We start from the raw sequence: 21647 nt of genomic DNA, 5'->3' as shown, positions 1-21647 counted from the left end.
TACCGTATGTTCCTTTTACAATTGTGCGTCGACGTATATACTAGGTTTTTGGAAATTTTGCATTTCAAGGATAATATAAAAGGAAAAAGGAGCCTCCTTCATACGCCAATATTGGAGTGAGAATCAGACTATAGAATTATTCATCATAAATCAGCTGACAAGTGATTACACAGCTGTGTGTGGAGAAGCCAGCCTATTGCTGTATTTCCATAAGGTCTATAGTTTCAATCAGGTATTTGTGGATGAGAATACTGCGTGAGGTCTACTGTTCACAGAACTACTAGTAAAATGATAATTGATCAATTAAAAAACTCGTAAAATATTATAAACCCCGTGACATTTGTAAACAACTTAACTACAACTAAATACTAAAAACTGATGACAACATATCAGTGTCAGCTGAGTTGAGATCCCACCAAATCTCGGCGCCATTTTACCTAAATTTTCACACAGGCGCAGGTCCGGTATTTAGGTGGTCCTGCTTAAAACCACCACAACAAAAAAAATCTGGTTTGGCGCACTCACACAACTTTCCTTGCCGTTATGAAAATTGATCAACTGACGCTAGTGTTCACGTGCATCTCAAGTCTACTTATAAACAAAGATCTGAGTCAGCTGGTGACAGGACAATAACGCTGGAGACATACGAGGTCTGCTATCTCTTCATAGTGAATCATTTAATAGAACCAACAGTTTGCAATTGGATAATCATATTTTCTCGAATTTCGAGCTTATTTTCAATTTTAGGTGAAAATGTTACTGAACATTAATTGTAGAGATTTTCATGCTCAATCTTTTCCACTCGATTTTTTTTTAAATTGTATCTGAAGCCTGACAATTGAGAATCCAAAATCGAACTTTGCATAGATGGAGCGGAGGCTCCTGAAATTTTTAGATATGGGACTTGTGGCAGTTGATAGAGCTTATCAATGACTATGTTAGGTGTAAATTTAATCAAAATCGTTGGAGCCGTTTTCGAGAAAATCGCGAAAAACCCTTTTTTTGACAACATTTTTGCCATTTTAGCCGCCATCTTGAATTACATTTGATCGAAATTGTTCGTGTCGGATCCTTATATTGTAAGGACCTTAAGTTCCAAATTTCACTGTAGAGCTTGCAGAGCTGCAGTTTTGTACTGTAGAGCTTGACAAAAGAAAAAAAGCAGTGGTCCATATACAGTCACTTAGGGTCTGTCCCGAAAGTAATGTCGATCATTTTTTTCCCACGCAACTTTACACTCCAGAGAGCTGCAGCTGTGGAAGACTAGTGGTGGTGAGGGGGGGTCTTGATTACAGGCATTTCAGTGAGAGACGTTCTTTTAACGCGTCACAGTTCAAAATGGAGTGCTGACTCGAGCAACGCAGTGTGACGAGATCCCAGAATTCTAGGAATTTTGATGAACAATGAAAATGGAAATCATTTACGGTGATAACATTTTCTAAAAAGTCAAGGCAGCGCTGCATTTTGAACTGTGACACATAACGAAAACGTCTCTCACGTAAATGCGTGTAACAACTCTCCGGTAAGTCGGGTACAAATAATAGCTCGCAGTCGTGCTTGCAGTCAAGACCCCCCACCACTAGTCTCTCACAGACGCAGCTTTCTAGAACGTACAGTCAAAAAAATCATCGACTTCACTTCTGGGACAGAGCATGTATGTCGACTATAGCCTACAATAATATACAGTGTGTTGGACTGAAGAAGTTCAACTGCTAAGTGCTGGTCTGTAGCGAAATGTAGGTCTCTTTCTGATTCTCTCAATTATTGTTTTATTACGATAGATACAGTAGAATGCACAGCCATAGAAATAACGCAAATCATCATTTCTATATCTTCTTGTACTTTCACCTCAACATCTTCTGACTTTGATTCATGTTTGATGTTGCTGCAACGATGCTCACGATTTATTCTTCTGAAAAATAAAACAATTTTAATATATTGAAAGAACAGATCGATAGAATTTTATAAGATTGTACGATCTTCTGATGGGAAAAAACGTTTGAGGTTTTGAGGTATATTAGCAATGTTCCAATCAATATAAATTGTAGGCCTCTTTTGTAATCGTGATGTTCTCCTCTACATGTTTCATTTTAGTATACTAAAATGGATTTTCACCACTTCACTACAAGAAACGAGCACAAATTTAGGAGCAGTATACTTACAAATATGTCAAACAAATTTCAACTACATTTCTGTAAAATTGAAGAATTGAATCATATCTTATACCACTTCACAAAAGCCAATATTCTTACTTGTATGAAAGTATGTTACAGTCCTTAAGGCTGTGCGAGTGGCTAAAAGAAACCTTTTTTCTAGTGATCAAGAGGAAAAAAAATCTCAGAATTTTTTATCCTATTATTACTTTTTGAGGTATAAGCGCCTAAATTTCAAACATTAGAGATCATTTAAATTCTGTAAGAGTATGTCATATATTGTAGGTAATTGGTCTATTCGTACATGGTGTAGTTTATTCACACCACACTATGTATTTTGTAAATACTCGTACATATGACTAATAGAATACAAGGCCTAATTCATTTTTTGACTCAAAAGTTGTAATAATTTTCAATGAATTCAATTTGAGAATATATACTTACTTGTGCTTTCAAATTTCTGTAAGCTTCAACTACATTGAGCCTCAATGCCTCCTGTTTCTGCTTTGCACACATCGACAGGTTAGTTGATTTCGATTTACTGCTTGCACTGGGAGTGAAAAATCCACTCAATAGGAGGTTGTTTCTTTTGGCTGGCTGTGGAACAAAATGAACATCATAGAAAAATTGAAAATTATTAACACACTGTAGTGAGAAACACCTTTTTCTGATCAAGGTGGTGTCCAAACGAGCTCTATTTATTTATTTTTTTCTAGACTGTATTTAAAACTCTAAACCAAGAACTATAACTGAACAAGTATCAGAATGAGTTGAATAGGAAGCATTGATATTATTTAAAAAATTTGCAGTCAGTTTAAATTGAATCACACTGAAAACTAAGCCAACCACGACTAGGAGCGCCAAATTCAGATTTGTCGCCGCGTTATCCAATACTCGAAGCGGAATCAAACTAATAAATATCAATACTCAACCTTTATCAATCAAATCCAATCAGCAAGTCTTCACCAAATATTTTGGAGGAGTTATCGTCATTAATTTTCAATTATTTTACATTTTTGATTGTAATGATGGTTTTTCAATACAAATAGAACCTGCTACACCCTACAGAGTAAGAACACAAAGTGGTAATACAGACTGGTTTGAAGTGATGAATGACCTGTGTAATAGATAGAGACCTAAATAGTTTCAACCTGAAACTGGAAAGTATTCTGTCACCAGCCTTATTCTATGTTGTTATGGAATCGATAAGTGGTGGCTAAGTTCTAGACTTTAAACAGCTGGAGTCAGAAAATTGGCTTTCCGAAATGGGGCGTATTCGCAGCTTTTACAACAGTAGTCGCAGTTTTTATTTTTTCATTTCTAAAATTGGAGACGTTTTTCCTTGACGAAATTAACATTCCAAAATAGCTGAAACTTTACATTATTTCTCTTTATTTTATTTTGTGTTCAATTTTCTAGTTTTTTCGAAATTTAATTCAAACGTGACTATGACAATGACTGCGACTACGTCCCGTTTCGGAAAGCCAATTTTCTGACTCCAGCTGTTTAAAGTCTAGAACTTAGCCAAATCCTGAGCTCGGAAACCGGCCCTTAGGGATAAACAGTATAGGATGTACAGATACAGTTGAATATTTTCTTATTTCTTATTTGTTTCTTATTTTTATCTTTGTATTCTCAGTTCTATAATATTATATCTTCTCTTCAGATTTTAGATCCTATTCTACATTAATTTCCTCATTATCCTTATATTCTTATCTCTCTCTTTTTCTCTCTCTCTCTCTCTCTCTCTCTCTCTATGTATGTACGGTATGCATTTGTATGTGTAGGCCTATACATGCATATGTGAACATATATGTGTATGTTTATTTTTCTTCATAAAAATAATAATAAACTATTACACGGTGCAGTACTTGGTCAAAATCCAATGCAACTCGGTCCCCGCGCACAGGCACAGCCCATGCGGGGACCTTCCTCCTATTCAACAGTTATTTGTGTTAACAGCAATAATAGTTATCAATGTTTATTAATTTAACAGTCACAGTTTTGTTAATCATGGTCATGTATTTTTAGAAATTTTATTTTACATACATTATAATATCAACATAGGCTACTAGGCTCATAGTCATGTTATAATTCTGTGTATATCTTGAGTTTTATTGCTGCTATAACATGTATTGTGTTTTTGAGGAATAAACAGTTTGATTTGATTTGAATAATTGGAGCAGTGTTATAGAGAAATATGGTCTGAAATAAGCAGGAAAAAGAGTGAAGTAATAGTCTTTGGAAGGGATAGAAATATTGCCGGAGAAATCGAATTTAATGGAGAACCTTTGAAAAATGTTAGGAGTTTTAGGTACTTGGGCAGTGAAATTGCAAACGATGGAAAAATAAATAAGATAACAAGAAGATTGCAAAAGGGAGGACATTTTGATCAGACAGTTAAACATTCAATTTGGGATGGGAAATACCAGAAAAGGTAGAGATTATGATGTATGAGATTGCTCAAGTACCAATCAGAAAATGTATTTTGAATTTCTTACTTTTCCAAAAGGATCATTGGCTGCATTCCTTGGTCTAGCAGTAAGCTTTGGAGGTTGGTGAACCACTTCTCCAAATTTCACATGATCCTTCAACATATGTTTTTCTTCTATGTCTTTCATCCGTTCCTCTTTCCTCTCCTTTTCTTTCGCTTTCCGCCGTTCTTTGCTTGTTAGAAGTTCGGCTTGGTCTGCAAAGCAAATAAATAATTATTGATATATAATTACTGTTCAATGAGACATGAAATTCAATTCAAACTAATAGTGCTCCAGTCTGTAAAAAGAAAAGTTGTTTCATAAATTCAAATTGATGACAATGCATATCGGTATCCAAGTGAGGAATCGTGACAAATACTCGACAATTCTAGTTATAATAATTATAAAGGCAATCAGGATAAATTAAAGGGTAAAGCCAGAAAAGAGACAGAGAGTAAGTTCTAGGACAATGGCCATCCCTAATTACATACGGTAGTGAGGTATGGACAAAAACCAAGAATGATGACTCACGAGTTCAGGCATCAGAGATGAGGTTTCTGCGCAGCATTCAAGGATACTCAAGACGAGACCACATAATAAATTAAACAATTCGAAGTGAGTGCAATGTGCAACCACCAACAGAAAACATGATTAATAGTAAATACAGATTGAAGTGGACAAATCAACTCTTCTTCCTCTACAAGCTTGGAAGTTGCAGTTGGATGGGAAAAGAGACGTCGGAAGACCGAGGAAGCGGTGGATACCAGGACAGGCTTTACAAGCCTAGTCCATGTTGGATGATGATGATGATGATCAGAATAAATAGGTAATGGAGTAATTAGTGCGGAAAATTTCCACTGCATTAGTATTATAACCGAAACTATTTTACCAATTTTTATATAAACAAATCTAATCTGTAGAATCTCCGTTGATATTGTGGAACTCCATAATGAATGGAAACACTGTTAACTACTGTATTGTCGATTCCACCTTTCATTTGAGCAACGTACCTATAGTTCGTGGCTTCACATGTCATTTTTCAATATAGTTGAAATCCACCAACAACAGTTCAGCGCTCAAATAAAAGGCGTAATTGACAATACTCAACAGTTTTCATTCAATTACAAAGTTGATGAATAAGAATATTCCAAAAGAGCAGAAGCAAATCCTCTGTGAAATTGAATTGAAAACCAATTCGAATGAAAACGATATGAAAAATAGAACTCTATCTATTATGCTACTCACCAGCCTTTAGTTTCTTGTTCTTCTTTTTCCTCTTGTTAGTTTTCTGGTTCTCCAAGTTAGCTTTGGCCAGCACTTCAAATTCGTCAGGCTTTGCATTCTCAATTCCTTCAATCGCTCCTGACTTCTGATTGCGTTTCACATTCACTCCAAATTGTTGTTCGAACTCAACCTGTCAACATAATTATTATATTCAATATAATTGAATTTATCAGAGAATAAATGAGAAATGAAGAATTAAAATGAAGAAGTAAACTTTGATAAAAAAGTAGTCAATCTTATTGGCCAACAAAGTAGATCTGTAAAATGATTCAAAGAATATGTGTTGAAAATTTGAAGATGATTTTTGAGAGCTTTTGAAAATTGTTGTCAAACATACAAACCTATAAACGGATAAGAAATCGAGCCAAAAGTCAAAAGTATGAGCTCGCTCAACTTAACTGAATAATAACAGTACATGGTTCAGTGTGAAGAATGAAAGCAAGGTTGACAACTGGTATTTACGAGTCCAGCAGTACAACTGATATGCTTGATCAATTTCACACGCGCTAAAGCACAAACATTATGCTATTGTTGTCTCTACGTTCAATAAACAGACTATATATTTATACAACATTCAGCTCTTGTAATTATTAGAAACTCTGCGCAAGATGTGTGTGAGAACGTACCTCCTTGATGATTGTTTCTGTGGCTTCATTCACACGTTGCATGAACTGATCATCAGATTCGCCCTGTAGCTGCGTTAGAGAGGGCATTACTTTGTCTGGCCTTTTCATTCCTGATCGAAAATAAAAATATATTAATGATAAAGGAAAATGAAAATGAGCTCCACAATATTTTTCCATTGCAATAGCAATACTAAATAATATTAATTTTCATCAAACAGGCAAACTTTGAAGTAGGTGAATTTTCTATACATTTCAATGTTTTTAACTCATCGTCATTCCATCAAAACTGTTTTGAAGAAACCAAGTAGAACATGCAATATTTGATGGTTTATTCTTATTGTATTGGTAATAGAAATGGACTAGGCTGATATATACAAGTTAATAATTAAAATGTGTTGGTAACTAGTAACTGATATACAAAAATTAGGTTTTTTCCTTTATACGTTTTTGATATCACGTTTCCTTCGAGGCTGGCTTGGGGAAGACTTTCGATGTCGACTATATTAGTGTACCGTATATATTCGGAAATACGGTTTATTTATATTTGTGGTATTCCATTTATGTATTGTACAGAAAAAAATTAATTAACTGAGGTTGTTTGGTAGAAAATAGACAGATTATCGAATAAAGGTAAAGGTAGGTGATTAAGAAACATTTGATTGACTTGAAACACTCAAGGGTGAGGTAAATAGAATGTAATTAAGTCATGTGTGTTACAATAAGTCAGGTTGGATGGTATAACTCAACAATTATGACGCTTGTGCGTTATATGAGCTCAACGAAATCCAGGGATTCATTTGACTAATTAAATCCGAGTTTTCCATCTATGTTGTCTTCAAAGTTTGACATAGATTAATCGATGCAATTCAATTGCAAGGAATAGCAGCTAGTTATGCTACTTTCATATATTACGAGTATAATTGAGCTTCCACATAGAGGTTCATAGGTTTTATACAGGTAGCGTATAAGTTCAATAGAATCTTTTAAAAAAATTTAAAAGTTCATTTTCAAGAGGATAATGGGTTTTACGTACCGGGTAACCTACGGTCGTTAGTTGTGTAATTACTTGTACTGATCATTTGTCTTCCTTTTTTCTTCTTTTTTGGTTTGAATACAGCTTTCTTAGCTAGCTCTTTAAGACGCATCAGATTGACAATACTTTTTGGCATTTCTTGATCATCAGGATTCGATGGAGGAGCATTGACTTTGAATTTTAAGCTACAAAAGAAAAAATACAAAACTCTAATGAAAGCAAATTTGTTAATTCATATGATTATAGTGGCTAATATAGTGGCTAAGTAACTCAATTTTCAAATTAATAGCCTATGTATAAGAAATTTCAAATTTACAGAGAAAATCTACATCACAAATGTTAGATAAATTAATTCTTAGAATAAATTAATTGGGATTTGATCCCAAATTGGGCATTTGGTGGAAAACGCTTGTTTTCCGCAGCAAACAATACTTTTCTCTCTTTTTCCGATAACGCTCCAGCTATGGAATATGGACTTACAGCCTCCAACCAGATGTCATTTTAAAGCTTTGGAAATATTCTAAAACACTGTGACAATAACATTAGTGTATGTCTACTTCGAATACATTTACAGGGTGGAAAGTGAAATATTGAAAAAAATGTATGTTTCAAGTTTTTGAAGATGGATAAATCATGAAAAGAGTGGTCGAAATGAGAAGTTTCTCTGGAACATCATAGTTTGATTGATTCTAAACATTTGGTGATAAAATATCTTCGATAAGATATCAGATATCTCCCACAATAACTGAATAGCAAGCGATATAAAAATTTATGTCAATAATGACCACCATCTTGAATTTTTCAATAATGTGGGATATTTTTGTTGTTTCCATCATCAATATTCTTATCCAGCTTGTTGTAAAGAAGAGATTGAGACTATTTGCAAGTCTCTATCTTGAAGTAGTCATGAAAAAGTCGATTTTATAGTTCTAGCTGTACCTTATGCGTATGCGAAAACGCACCAGAAATCATACAGGTTCTCTTTGGAGGGCGCTGGAGAGCTCACTTTTTGACGTACAGCGCATTGAGATATATCGTTCCAAAGAGATTCAGACATCTTCCACGGCTGTTACCCAAAAATGACCACGGAGTGCCTTATTCATGACATTTGCGCCCGGACTAAAAAGCAACCCACGCCGTGGGATGTTTTATAAACCATTAGGCTTCTCTAGACATCTGTGTAATACATGCAATGAATAATCAATTTGTCAGCTGATTGATTATGAATAATAAGATTGGTTCATAAAACATCCCACGGCGTGGGTTGCTTTTCGTGAATTAGCGTGGGTCTACTTTGCGGCGGGTCTTAGACATCTTTATAGATAAATCATCAAACCCATAAAACCTGAGTTTTTGTACTAGAATAGCATGTGAAATAATATCAAAAGCTTTTGAAATGTCATAAAAGCGACACGTGACTTTAATTTTCCATCAAGCCAGCTGATTCCATTTTTCAAGAACTCTGAGATAGTTTCGGTGTAACGTTGTTTATGTACTACTTGTGCTAGTAATGTACTACTTTTACTCTTTATAACTTGTACAACTTGGAGTAGTATAGAGTAAAGATGGGAAATTACATATCATGCGATAGTACAATTAATTCTGAACAAGAATTCTCAGAAATTTTGTGATGGGAGGGGGAGTACTAGCGAAAATAGAAAACTATGTCTTACAGCGGATCGCCACCAACATGTCTCCCCGACAACTGAGCTCCTCGTTATTTTGATCACAGACGTCAGTAAATCCTCTGGCAAAATATACCATTGTCATCAACTAGTCTCTCCGACAGTTAATTCCCTACTGGTTATCGGGACCGTAGACGACGACCAAGCTCCTCGGACGCTCACGACAACCAAGCTGCCGTCCCCGTCAGTTAAGCTCCTCTCTCAGGAGCTCAGTTGACGCCGAAGGCACATCCCCTCGAAAGAGGTTTTAAAAGGAGCTTTACTGTCGGGGAGCTTAGTGGGCGCGTTCCCCTTACAGCCAAAATACAAATTGTCCATTGTAATAACTTTTGAGGCCTTTTTAAGCGATCAAATCAATATAATGGATCATAATGTTATACAAGGATTATGTTCTATCAGAATCATACGTTATAACAGAATAAATAAAGTTTTTCTACAAACAGAATTTGATTATTGTACTATTGGCACCAATAGCTCATTTTACCTCTCTTCTCTGACAGCTTTCTGTTTTTCAGGATCCTTGACACCCCGATGTTTCCTTCCAGGTATTTTACGACCCATAACTAATAAAATATATTAAATCAAGTTTTCCAACTTTGAAAAATGCAAAAACGATCTCGTGGTTTCTCGTTTCTGAAATAAAGGTTATGTTTACTTTACAGATCTTAGACCAGCTCCTTGTATAGAACAGTAAACTCTATACTAACTGGAAGGGGCTGTCCAATGCTAAGCTACAGCCAAAAGTGTGTAAGGCGGAGTGAGTGAGACAGGGATTCCCTTCTCTCTCTTACTCATACATTTAAGCAGGTTGTTGCGGCTCTTGAGTACGATTTTTCATTTTTAAAGTTGAAAAACGGATTTGAATGAGTATTAGGGCTATTAGTATTAGATCACAACCTCTTCTCTTAAATATTGTGATGTATTTGTCGTAAAATGTGTAGAATTGAATAAAAATACGATCGAGAATGGGCATGTTAAAGGAAATGAAACAGGTAAGTCAAACATTTTTATTCTATTAATTAATTTGAAGAAACCTTTTTGTTTTGCATACATTTCCAATACTTTTTTCTATATTGATTAGTTCATTTGACCAAAAATAAAACAACAAATTTGGTTATATTCCTAGTATACGGTGATAGTCTCTATGCTAATAATTGAAAATTTAGGCCTACATTAGCATCTAAAATAAAGAACAATAGTTGAAGAACAAATTAATCCTTATTAAAAAAAAAATAAATACAAAAAATGATTACGGTAATAATTCTGTGTTATCATCATGAGATGACATAATTTATTTTAGGTACCTTCTTTTATTTTGAAAGATATGATATTGCAATCAGCTGAATAATTGTGATTAATTTTTTAAACCTTTCCGTTTCAATTAAATAATCGTTCAATTTACAATATTATAATAATTATTTAGCATATTTTACTGTTTGCTTATCATATGGTCATAATAATAATAATAATAATAATATTGAGTGACCTGGCTGGCTCAGGTCTGGTGTCAGAGTTTTCAGGTCGCAACTGATCAATTTCAGGGCTCTGGCATGACCTAACGACTGCTTTTTAGGCAGCCGGGACCGACGACTTAACGTGTCCATCCGAAGCACGGGAGTGGCTCGAGATATGGTCATAATTATAATACAATTGATATGTTTCTTCATAGATTTCTATGCATCATTTCTGAAACTCCCACACTTACATGACTTGAAATGTTATCAGAATACCTATTGCTATCATTACATATTCAATAATCCTGTGTTATTGAACCATCAAGAGTCCACATAATTCATTTATTTACCTACTTTTATTGTAAAAAATATGATATTGTTATCAGCTGAATTATAATTATTAATTTTGGAACCTTCTAATCTCAAATTGTTCATTCTACTCTGGTAATTATGTAGCATATTTTACTGTTGCTTATCATAGTCATATAATCTAATAAAATGTTTCTTCGTTATTTGCTTCATTTCTGAAACTCCCACTCTTACATGATTTGAAATTACACCAATGCACACTACATAATTCTACATTCATAGCCTGCTGTAAGTAGGCCTATATTATTAAATTTATCTCATTAAACAATAAATCATAAATCTTTCCTTTAACAATAACAATAAATCATATAATCCAAAAAACAATAGTATATCCTATCAAAATAAACATCAGACTGTGATAGTTTCAATTAAACACAGCCCTCCTTTGGACTGTGTACAAACAAAATTCGGGATTGGAATAATAAGGACTATGAGCCTGTTTTTTCATTCCCAATCATTTCATGACAGTTTATATTTGTCCTTGTTAAATAAATTAAAATTAATAAAAATTAATAAATGATACGCTTCTCTGAAATCTGGCCCAAAGTTATTCCCTTGCTTGTGAAAAGTTGACATTACTAAAACTACTGCAGTCACAAATGAAAAAAATCTTTTCTTTATTCATATTCAACCTATTTCATTATTTTTGCTCTCAAAAAGTTAACAATAAACTCCTTAATGAAGGAAAAATAACGCTTCCATGGAATAAGACATACAATATAGAAATAAAATAGAAATTGCAACTGTGCAATGCATTTTCCCATAAGAGCCAATGTGTTACAAAATGACGAATCCCACAGCAATGCGGATTGCCTATCTTCACCAGCTGCCTCACTTTCTTTGTGTTACTAGTCCATTCCAGTTAGTATAGAGTTCACTGGTATAGAATAGACACAATATTCATATTCATACTGAAAGTCGATGAAGCTAACATCTACTGCCAAATCCACACATCTTGACGTCACAACAGCTACGTCACGCATTGTATAGAAATTATTATAGAAAACTTTTTTGAGTTTGTTGTGCGTTTGTGCCCCGTGTTGAGGGCACTTTATATGGGCCGTCATATAAATACTAACCAATAATAACTTATAATCAATATAATAACCTAAAAACACCATGAATCTGAAATAGATACAATCTGAAAGTTTTCCATACGATGCGTGACGTCAAGATGGGTGGATTTGGCAGTTAGATGTTGGCTCAGAGGCTAGACTTCCCAACGTGTCTATTCTATAACTGGTTATAGACATACAGTCGGCCATTTAGGCAAAACTTCTTGCGATGAGGTAGGCTTTTGACCACTGCAGAGTTTCGGAGTGTCGAAAAGAAAAACACAAGGACCAGAGATGGTGAAACTCAGGCACAGATGGGATCAAGAGCCTTGAGTCGAAGGTACCGGAGCCGGTGTAGTATGCGCAGATCGCCCGCTATGTACAGATGTACCATAGGCGAAAGCATGAGTTAGCACAGTGCAGCTAGTGAAGAGAGAGATAGTCTATGCGGAGATGGACCATCGATGACGTCACAGTGTCATACGTCACACGCACAGTCGACTCCCTTCTCATCAGTCTCTCTCATTCTAGACTGTTGCGCGCGCATTCTCACAAATGCAATCAGCATTCACGCACTCGCATTCCCACTTGAAACTTCCAGCTGATTTTTACTGAAAGAAAACCAGTTTGCGCTATGTACAGATGTACCATAGGCGAAAGCATGAGTTAGCAGAGTGCAGCTAGTGAAGAGAGAGATAGTCTATGCGGAGATGGACCATCGCTTTACAGACGTCACAGTGTCATACGTCACACGCACAGTCGACTCTCTTCTCATCAATCTCTCTCATTCTAGACTGTTGCGCGCGCATTCTCACAAATGCAATCAGCATTCACGCACTATAGTGAGGTCCACGTTTTAATGGCAGTGTGTGATTTGCAATGGTGTTGCTATCAACACTTTCTTTATTACAAATAAAATATGATTAACTATTTTCAACAATAATGAACAGTTAAATTCATCAGATAAACCTGTATCAGCTGTTTGGGTGGCAAGGCTGAGATCTGGCAACCCTTTTCTCCTATCTTCCTACACTGCCATTATAACGTGGACCTCACTATAGCATTCTCACTTGAAACTTCCAGCTGATTTTTACTGAAATAAAACCAGTTGAAATGAGTACAAACATCTTGTGATGTACCCTCCCCTCTCAACAGCCACCGTTTCATAAAACTAATTTTTATTATTATTGTTCTCATTTTCTCATTCCTCCCAGATCTTTTTCTTTCAGCACACAAGTTAGAATAGAATAGAATAGAAATAATGCTTTAATCTTCAAATTTGCAACATACAATGAATGAGAAAACACACATTTATACGGCTTGATTAAACAATCGTCAGCCGGAAAGTCGGTAAAACCCAATAATACTATTATTACATAAATCAAAGCTATGCAGAATGTTCTTTTAAATAGTGAAACAAAAACAGAAAAAACAACCTTAGAAACAAAATAAATCAGTAATGTTGAATTCAATAAAGTGAATATTCCATAAATTAGTTTTAATAGTAACCTACATTCTAAACAAAATCCATTAATTTCATAAAAAGAAAGCTATACTTTTTATATTATGATAATAACTGTCAGCAGTTGGGAAATCATAACATAGAATTAATATTCCCTTTCATTTCGTCTTCCTATGATGTCCTCCTGAGAATATTCGAATAACCTATATTGTATTATATTATAACACGATACTTCTACCCAACTCAGATTCAATAAATAAGTTTCAATTTATTATACTAAGTTACCAGTTGAACTCCTGTGTAAGTAATCGCCTATAACGCCAGGCATCTCTACAGTTTTTAGGAGGCCAACCCTACCCAATCTCTTCCATGCTCCTTGATAGCTCCCCAATTCCAAACCATTTTCTTCTCCATTCTCTTAAACAAGGACATCGAGCTATGAAATGATAAATATCCTCAATTTCTTTCAGATTACACATGGAGCAAACATAATTCCCATCAGCAACCCATGGCTTGTAGTTTAAATGGATCAGTTCACCCCTTGCTTTAAGTATCCACCTCATGACCCACATTTCATAATTATAATTTTTGTCACCCAGTTCCAAATTGAGAGTTTTGTACCATGTGTGGAAACGCCCATCTTGAGCATCCCGCAAAAAAATTTCCCTATGCATCTTGTTCAAACCTGTGATTATTCTTTTAAATGAGTCATCCCAATTAACTTCGTACTCATAATTTATACCAATTTGATTACTTAATTTCTTCCACTCTTTGAACCAGAAACATTTCTTTTGAATAACTTGTTGAGCCAGGAATTTAGGGAGCCTTTCATCTTTCATTTTCATAACTCTTAGAATATAATTGTAATGGAGTCTAAGGCAATATTCGAATAGAGGTGTTAGTTGAGTTTCAATAAACAACATATAATTCGGTGTATTTATTGGAAGTGCAAAAATCTTCTTGATGAAAAGGCGCTGCAACTTTTCTACACTATCATATTGTCTAAAACCCCACACCTGTGCTCCGTAACACAAGATCGCCCTTGCACAAGCTTTGAACAACTTACATTTGGCTGAAAAATCTACACTACTACTATTTAAAATACCTTTCCATGCCACATTCAATGCTAATTTTGCCTTGTCTAATTTATCACTCACTTGAGCTTCAAAATTCAAGGTTGGAGTTAGAACTACCCCCAGATATTTATACCTGTTGACACACTCTATCTGCTCATTTTTATATGTCCATTTCTCGCTCCTAGCCATTTTTCCCCCGTTCCTAAAACCATTACTTTTGACTTATCTAAATTAGCTCTTAAATTCCACCTTCCACAGTAACGCTCTAAATTGTTTATCATGTACTGGAGTCCCACTGGCGAGTCCGAAATCAAAGCTATGTCATCGGCATACAATAAAACCCTAATCCTCTTACCACCTATTATTTATCCTCCCCCTAATTCATCATGTAAGTCATTCATAAATAGGGAAAAAAGCAACGGGCTCAACAAACAACCTTGCCTCAAGCCTGACTTCGTTTCAAAACGTTGGGAGAGACCCCCATTGGCAGTACACCATACACTAGAAGTTGTGCCTTCATTCAATGCCCTCAAAATATTCAATGTCCTTGTTGAGAGACCTAAGAGACTAAGCTTATAAAATAGTGCATTCCTATCAATTGAGTCGAACGCGGCAGAGTAATCCACAAAAAAGCAATATAGTCCTACCCCTTTTTTTCAGCCAGCCGCAGACTAATGATGGATGTTAGGGCGAATATATTATCAATGGTCGAGTACCCCTTACGAAAGCCAGCCTGAAACTCGTTCAAGATTTTATCTTCCTCCACCCAGCAGTTGAGTCTATTAAGAATTAACCCTGCAAATATTTTGAAAAATGTTGATAAAAACTAATGCCTCTGAAATTAGCTACTACATCGCACTCACCCTTCTTGAAAAGGGGAAAAAATATTGACGACTTAAAGCTATGTGGGACTCTACCTGATGTAAATATAGAATTGTAGACATTCAGCAATTTGTTTAGAAAGTTATCAGGTGCATTTTTATAATACTCGAATGGGATCTGATCTTCACCAGGCGCTTTATTATTTTTTACTAATTTTAAAACTCTACTCAGCTCTTCCCTACTAAAATCTCTATCTAATCTGTTGTCAACTATGTAAGGTTCAGCATAGAAATGAGGTAAAGCTAACATTTCGGGATTCAAGATGTGTTGGAAATAGTTTACCCAGTCTTGAGGAGTTATGGCGTTATTTACAATATTATTCCTTAATTTAAATTTATTCAGTGCTTGCCAAAAGTCCCTAGAGTTTTGTGCGGCAGAAATTGAATTTATTAGAGTCTTCTCATAGCTTTTACGTTTCTCGTAACATATTTTTTTAAATTTATTTCTCTCATATAAGTACAATTTTCTAGTGCAATCATTATCGATACGGTGATACAAATTTAAAAGAGATAAAACCTTGCTTCTGGCTTTCCAACACTCATTATCAAACCAAGCTTGCTTTCGTTCAAAACTAATTGAACTTTGACCGTTTCCTAGAGCAAGACCCACTTCTCGAATACATTCTGTGAGAGTTTGGCTTGCCTGATCGACATCATCACTTAATACTACATTATTAACTCTACTAGCTATCTTATCTTTATATTTTTCTCCGATAACTTTATTCCAAGCCAATTTCGGCAGTAACGGTAAACATTGATACTTATCAACTGTTTTCTTACCTACATTCAATACAACTTCGATAGGCAAATGGTCAGAAAAAGCCTGAGGAACTACTTTAAAATCAGCTACATAATTTAAATAATCTAAATTAATAGCTGCAATATCATTTACAGAATTGCCCATTGCTCCAACAAACGTCATTTCTCCTTCTAGATCGCCCTCCATTCTTCCATTTAATATAATAAATCCCAATTCTGTACACATATCTAAGTATCTACGCCCCCTACTGTTAACTATAGTATCTTTTGAATTTCTTCCACTACTTAACCCACTATACACAGTCCGACCTACATAACTAGACATTTTCTGTTCTTTACCGATTCGAACGTTTTTATCTCCTATCACTAGAAATCCCTCATCTGAGTTTTGCAGCAATACATTGTTCATCTCTTGAAAATCTCTTTCCCAGTTATTACAGTTGATATACAGGCAATACATTTAGGAAAACAGAATTATCTAATTTTATAACAATCGCTTTCATATATTATCAATATTTTTAAAATTCAACTTATCTCTGAAATCTGAGGTTTTATTAATACCTAGTAACATACCCCCACTAGCACGACCAAACTGAGAGCTTTTTTGCGCATAACACCAGATCGGTGGGGAAGGGTTGTAGGTAACCAGGTCACTTGCCGCCCCCAGGGAAAGGGTATTCCAGAAAAATTTAATAGAAATCGATGGAACAAAACTTCAGCTATCATGTGATACCACTTTCAATTTTAGGCTCAATAATCACGCCGTCAGCGGGGTGGAAGGGTTGTAGGTAACCAGGTCACTTGCCGCCCCTTCAGGAAGGTGTTTTTCAAAAAAATGTAAAACTAGGTATGAAGGTATGAAGAAACTCGTCAAAAATATGATACAGTACCAAGTTCTGAAAAGCTAAAATATCATTGAATAATCATTTTTTAAGAAAAATAAAATGAAAACTTGAAAATCAGTTTAATGTCCAGGTCAGAAGGTTGGATATTATTCAATTCTGATTATGATCTAACATAAAATTGGTGAAATTCTTATAACTATGTTAGTTTTGAATAGATTGATTTGAAACTCCATGGGTGTGTTAATTGTATGAAGGGAAACGTTCATGATTTTTTGTAGAATTTCCCTACGTTCCCTTCTCCGTCCCAAACCAAAAAAACATGGTAGTTCTGATGCTACATGCGAGAAAATTCAAAAGTCGCGCTATTCTGAGCTTCCTCTTTGCTTCGCGGCAAGGAACAGGATTGGATTAAATCGCCCGCGGAACAACACTATTGGTCTACTCAGAAGCGCGACTTTTGAATCCTCTCTCATATACCATCAGAACTACCATAATATGTTTTCGGTTTAGGAGTGAGGATGGGACGTAGGAAAATTCTACAAAAAATCATGAACGATTCCCTTCATACTATTAACACACACATGAAGTTTCAAATCAATCTTTCAAAACTAACAAAGTCATAAGAACTTCTCCAATTTGTTGTTAGTTTATAATCAAAATTGAATAATAACCAACTTTCCGACCTGGACATTTAACTAATTTTTGAGTTCTCATTTCATTTATGTTAAAAAAAATATTATTAAATTATATTTTAGCTTTTCTGAGCTTGTGATCATATTTCATATTTTTGACGAGTTTCTTCATACCTATTAACACAATCAGGTATCTGATATGATAAATGAAAGATTATTATATCTTATATGATATAATCTTATATGATACAGTTCTTGAGTAATTATCATTCATTCTGTATACTCTTGTATATTTTTGTCATTGAGTATACACCTAACTGGATGAATACTTCTTGTACAAATCAATTCGTATTCCGTATAATTCATAATATTCTAGTAATTTGAATTAGAATAAAATATTATATGAGGAACTGTCATAAGGCTGTTGGAGAATGTTTATTATAGAATGTAGTAACAGTTTGTAGTATTCAACGTTTTAATTCAAGTTCAGTATACTTTCTTGTGCATATCATTTATCATTGTCATATACTGTACGATAGGTATCGATTGAAACTTGGAATAAATTTGAATATTAGGCGGTGTATTTAAAAAAAATAATAGGCGATGTTTGGCAAAGATGAATTATTCAAACAATATTGTGATTGTGTTGTCGAAATGAGTAAAAATATAATAAATAAATAGCATACTTACCATATTACTCCCACTGGCGAAAAAGTGTTTCATTTAGGCCTTCACCTCCAGCCGTATTTTACAGATAGTTGATATACTATATATATATATATATTTAGAATAATAATTATAGTTTTTTTCTGATTGTCACATCTTTGTACTGTTTTCTGTATTTTGATTAATTAAATTGAATGACTGGCCTAGTAATTTCACATGTTGTCAACTTAGCTTCAGCTCCATCTATTACATTTAGTCCATTTTCTATCCATTATAGTCTACTATTACTTTTAGTTTTATCATTGTTGATTAACATAACTGTGAGGGGGTGGCACCCAGGCTAGGAGAACAGCTACTTCATCACCGATACAATATTCTGTGAGTTACATCGAAACTGGAATTGAATAATGTTTCTTCCCAATTTGTTTCATTCATAGGCTATTTCTTGCTGCAATGATCCTATCAATGTAATGTATTTAATTCTACCAATCACAATCAAACTACTTGCAGACATTAAATTTTAGGTAATAATATGAATTCACTCATTTACTCATGCTCTTTAATAAAAACTTCTAGAATGAATTAATATTTTTCCATAAACAAGAAATGTTTGCAAGTAGTTGTATTATTAGGTTATAATATTAAAATTGTAGGCACGGTAATCTATAATTGCAATGATACTATCATAGCAGAATTATATCCCGCGATTGATAAGGATTAGCAGCTTTTCATCAGCTCTATATCTTCTGCATTTGTACAGAAACAGTAAAATACAGATATAATAGGCATAATATTAGCTAATGAAAAGAGAAATACGCGTGTTCGTGGCGCATAAGCCTGTACGCACCTTCACAATGAACAGTTCTCACTCTTGAATGTTCCCCTGTCAAGAATAACTTATGCTGCATACCTGAGATTAACTGATATATGTATGATGTAGCTCACCTTAATATAATATAGCCATGAATTATAAAATCTGATTCACAAATAAGGTCCATATTGTTCTTACGTGACTGTGTTTTTGATATAAATTGTATTTGGTGAATACCAACCTATGTAGGTAATCATTAGCCTAATTATTGAATATTTAATATTTCACTTCTGGCCCCTCTCACAGCAATACATAAATCCTGGCTATGTCTTCAACCCTCAACTGACAATAAGAGTAAAGAAAAAGAAAAAATAGAATTGAATCGTTTTCAACTGTTGCAATTATTTCACAGAAACTTGAATTTATATTGTTTTATTTTTTCCAATAAAAAAATTTTATTTTTATGTTACAAAGACTGAAAGCTCAGAAGCTTAGGCGTGGATAATATCGTACAGGACGACTGTTCTGGAGACTTTTTTTAATATACGATTTTTCTGGCGATTTGAGCCCTGAATAATTTGTACTGCAAACTAAAATATTATAATTGATATTATTGATTCACAGCCAAGTATAGATATTCAGTTGTAATAAACCAGTGTGTACGGTTAGTGGTTTTGGGTACGAATTAAAATGGCTGGTGCATTGAAAAAGGAGCTTAATGTGGATTATTCATGATATTAGATTATGGTGATGAGTACAGTAGTAAACGTTTTATTTGTTCTTATTACCATTTTTCATAATGGTGGTTATTCATAATAATAGTTTGATTATCTGTTTCCCAAAACTGTCTAGTCCTCAGTGAACCTATACACAGTACTACTAAATTTTAAAATGTTCTGCTCATTGATTTTCGAAAAAAGCTTAGAAAACGTAGAAATAGTGACAATCACTGAACACTAATGAATGATCAGTTTTCAGGAATAACCATTTTCAACTACAATATGCGAGAAAATATTTTGATGGGAATTCCCTACATAATCCAGATGCATTGGAATCCTGGTGATAGTTTGTTCATAATATACTGAAAATATGTATTGATCTCTAATGAATTTTCTACAAGCTCAGTTTTTACCAAATAAATTTTTCAAATTGAAGATCTTGTAAAGTTAATACAATCAGAATCCCGTGAAAACTGTGCTATACAAAATTCATAGTTTATAATAACATTTTTCCAAATTTTGGACGCATTTTTGAATGCGTTTTATTGAAAAGACTATGCTTGTACAAAGTTAAAGCTTCACAACATATTCTGACAACGTGAAGTTTGAAGTTTCTTTTCAATTTTTCTAAAATATTTCGACACCTGTGCACTACAAGTTCACAGAGCGTTAGGAAGCCTGTACCTTTGGTGTTATTTTGTAGCATCAATTTATATTCAATATAAAGCATGATAATATCATTCTAGAATGATGTTTAAAAATGCATATAGAACAATGATAAACAGAAAATAGACGATAAATAAATGAATGAATTTATTTCTAGTTAAAAAATATCATAACATCCAGTAGAAATTAATTCATTAAGAAAGATATAGTAATATTAATTCTATAATATTATAAAGTACGGTATAGAATTGGCTTACACACATATGGGATGGGAAATTCGCGAATGAGGCATTCGCGTGAGAACTACTCAACTGATTCACTTGAAATTTTGTACGATGATTCTTGATTTACTGAGGAAGATTATATTTTATGCCTACCTACATCATGTTTGTTAATTAATGAGTAATAAAAACAAATTTATTTATTCTGTGATATCTGTAAGTATATTATGTGGGATGAAAGAGCCAATCGAATCGTTTTATTATTGATTGTCAATATTTACAATTGAATATGTTCAATATCAAAACCTAAATTCAATCTGAACCACTATTCAGTGCTTTAAAAATACCCTTGCGGAGTATGGTTTAACTGCTGGTATTATTTATATTATGATTATAATTATTCTATGAGTCTAGTTCAAGCAGCATAATTATTCAAGGTTTATTGGTGATAATAAACTGGGCTTCTGTATATATGGCACAAAAAAACTGAAATCCATTCGAAGACAAAAATTTAGATTCTATCATTTTAGATTATTTTGGATTATATTTATTATGTATTCCAACGCTGGTGAACAGTGAGTAAATAAAATAACTGTTGTAGCTTATAATATTGTTTACTTATTATTAAATAGTATAATAATATATAAAAATAATATTGTTTAATTATTATTCTAGAAGAATCGCAAAGCGTAGATTTGTAGAGAGAAGAATAAAAAGAATTTGATTTATGTAGGTACTGAAATTCCAATTTCCAATACAGTTTATCAATATAGATG

The 21647-nt window shown here is 34.0% G+C and overlaps 1 protein-coding gene across 1 annotated transcript; it reads right to left on the bottom strand.

Annotated features, from left to right (window-relative positions):
* Positions 1-1745: 1745 nt before the first annotated feature.
* Positions 1746-9938, bottom strand: LOC111044211 (coiled-coil domain-containing protein 137). Its single transcript, XM_039434291.1, has 7 exons — positions 9740-9938; positions 7571-7755; positions 6538-6647; positions 5873-6041; positions 4655-4842; positions 2598-2750; positions 1746-1912 (listed from the first exon to the last, which is right to left on the bottom strand). Exons 1-7 carry the CDS (start codon positions 9814-9816, stop codon positions 1898-1900), a joined length of 897 nt encoding a protein of 298 aa, XP_039290225.1. The 5' UTR covers positions 9817-9938; the 3' UTR covers positions 1746-1897.
* Positions 9939-21647: the final 11709 nt, after the last annotated feature.

Source organism: Nilaparvata lugens, chromosome 8, assembly GCF_014356525.2.
Source record: "Nilaparvata lugens isolate BPH chromosome 8, ASM1435652v1, whole genome shotgun sequence".
NCBI classification, from domain to species: Eukaryota; Metazoa; Arthropoda; class Insecta; order Hemiptera; family Delphacidae; genus Nilaparvata; species Nilaparvata lugens.
The sequence above is the reverse complement of the archived record's forward strand: the minus strand, read 5'-3'. Positions and strand labels throughout refer to the sequence as shown.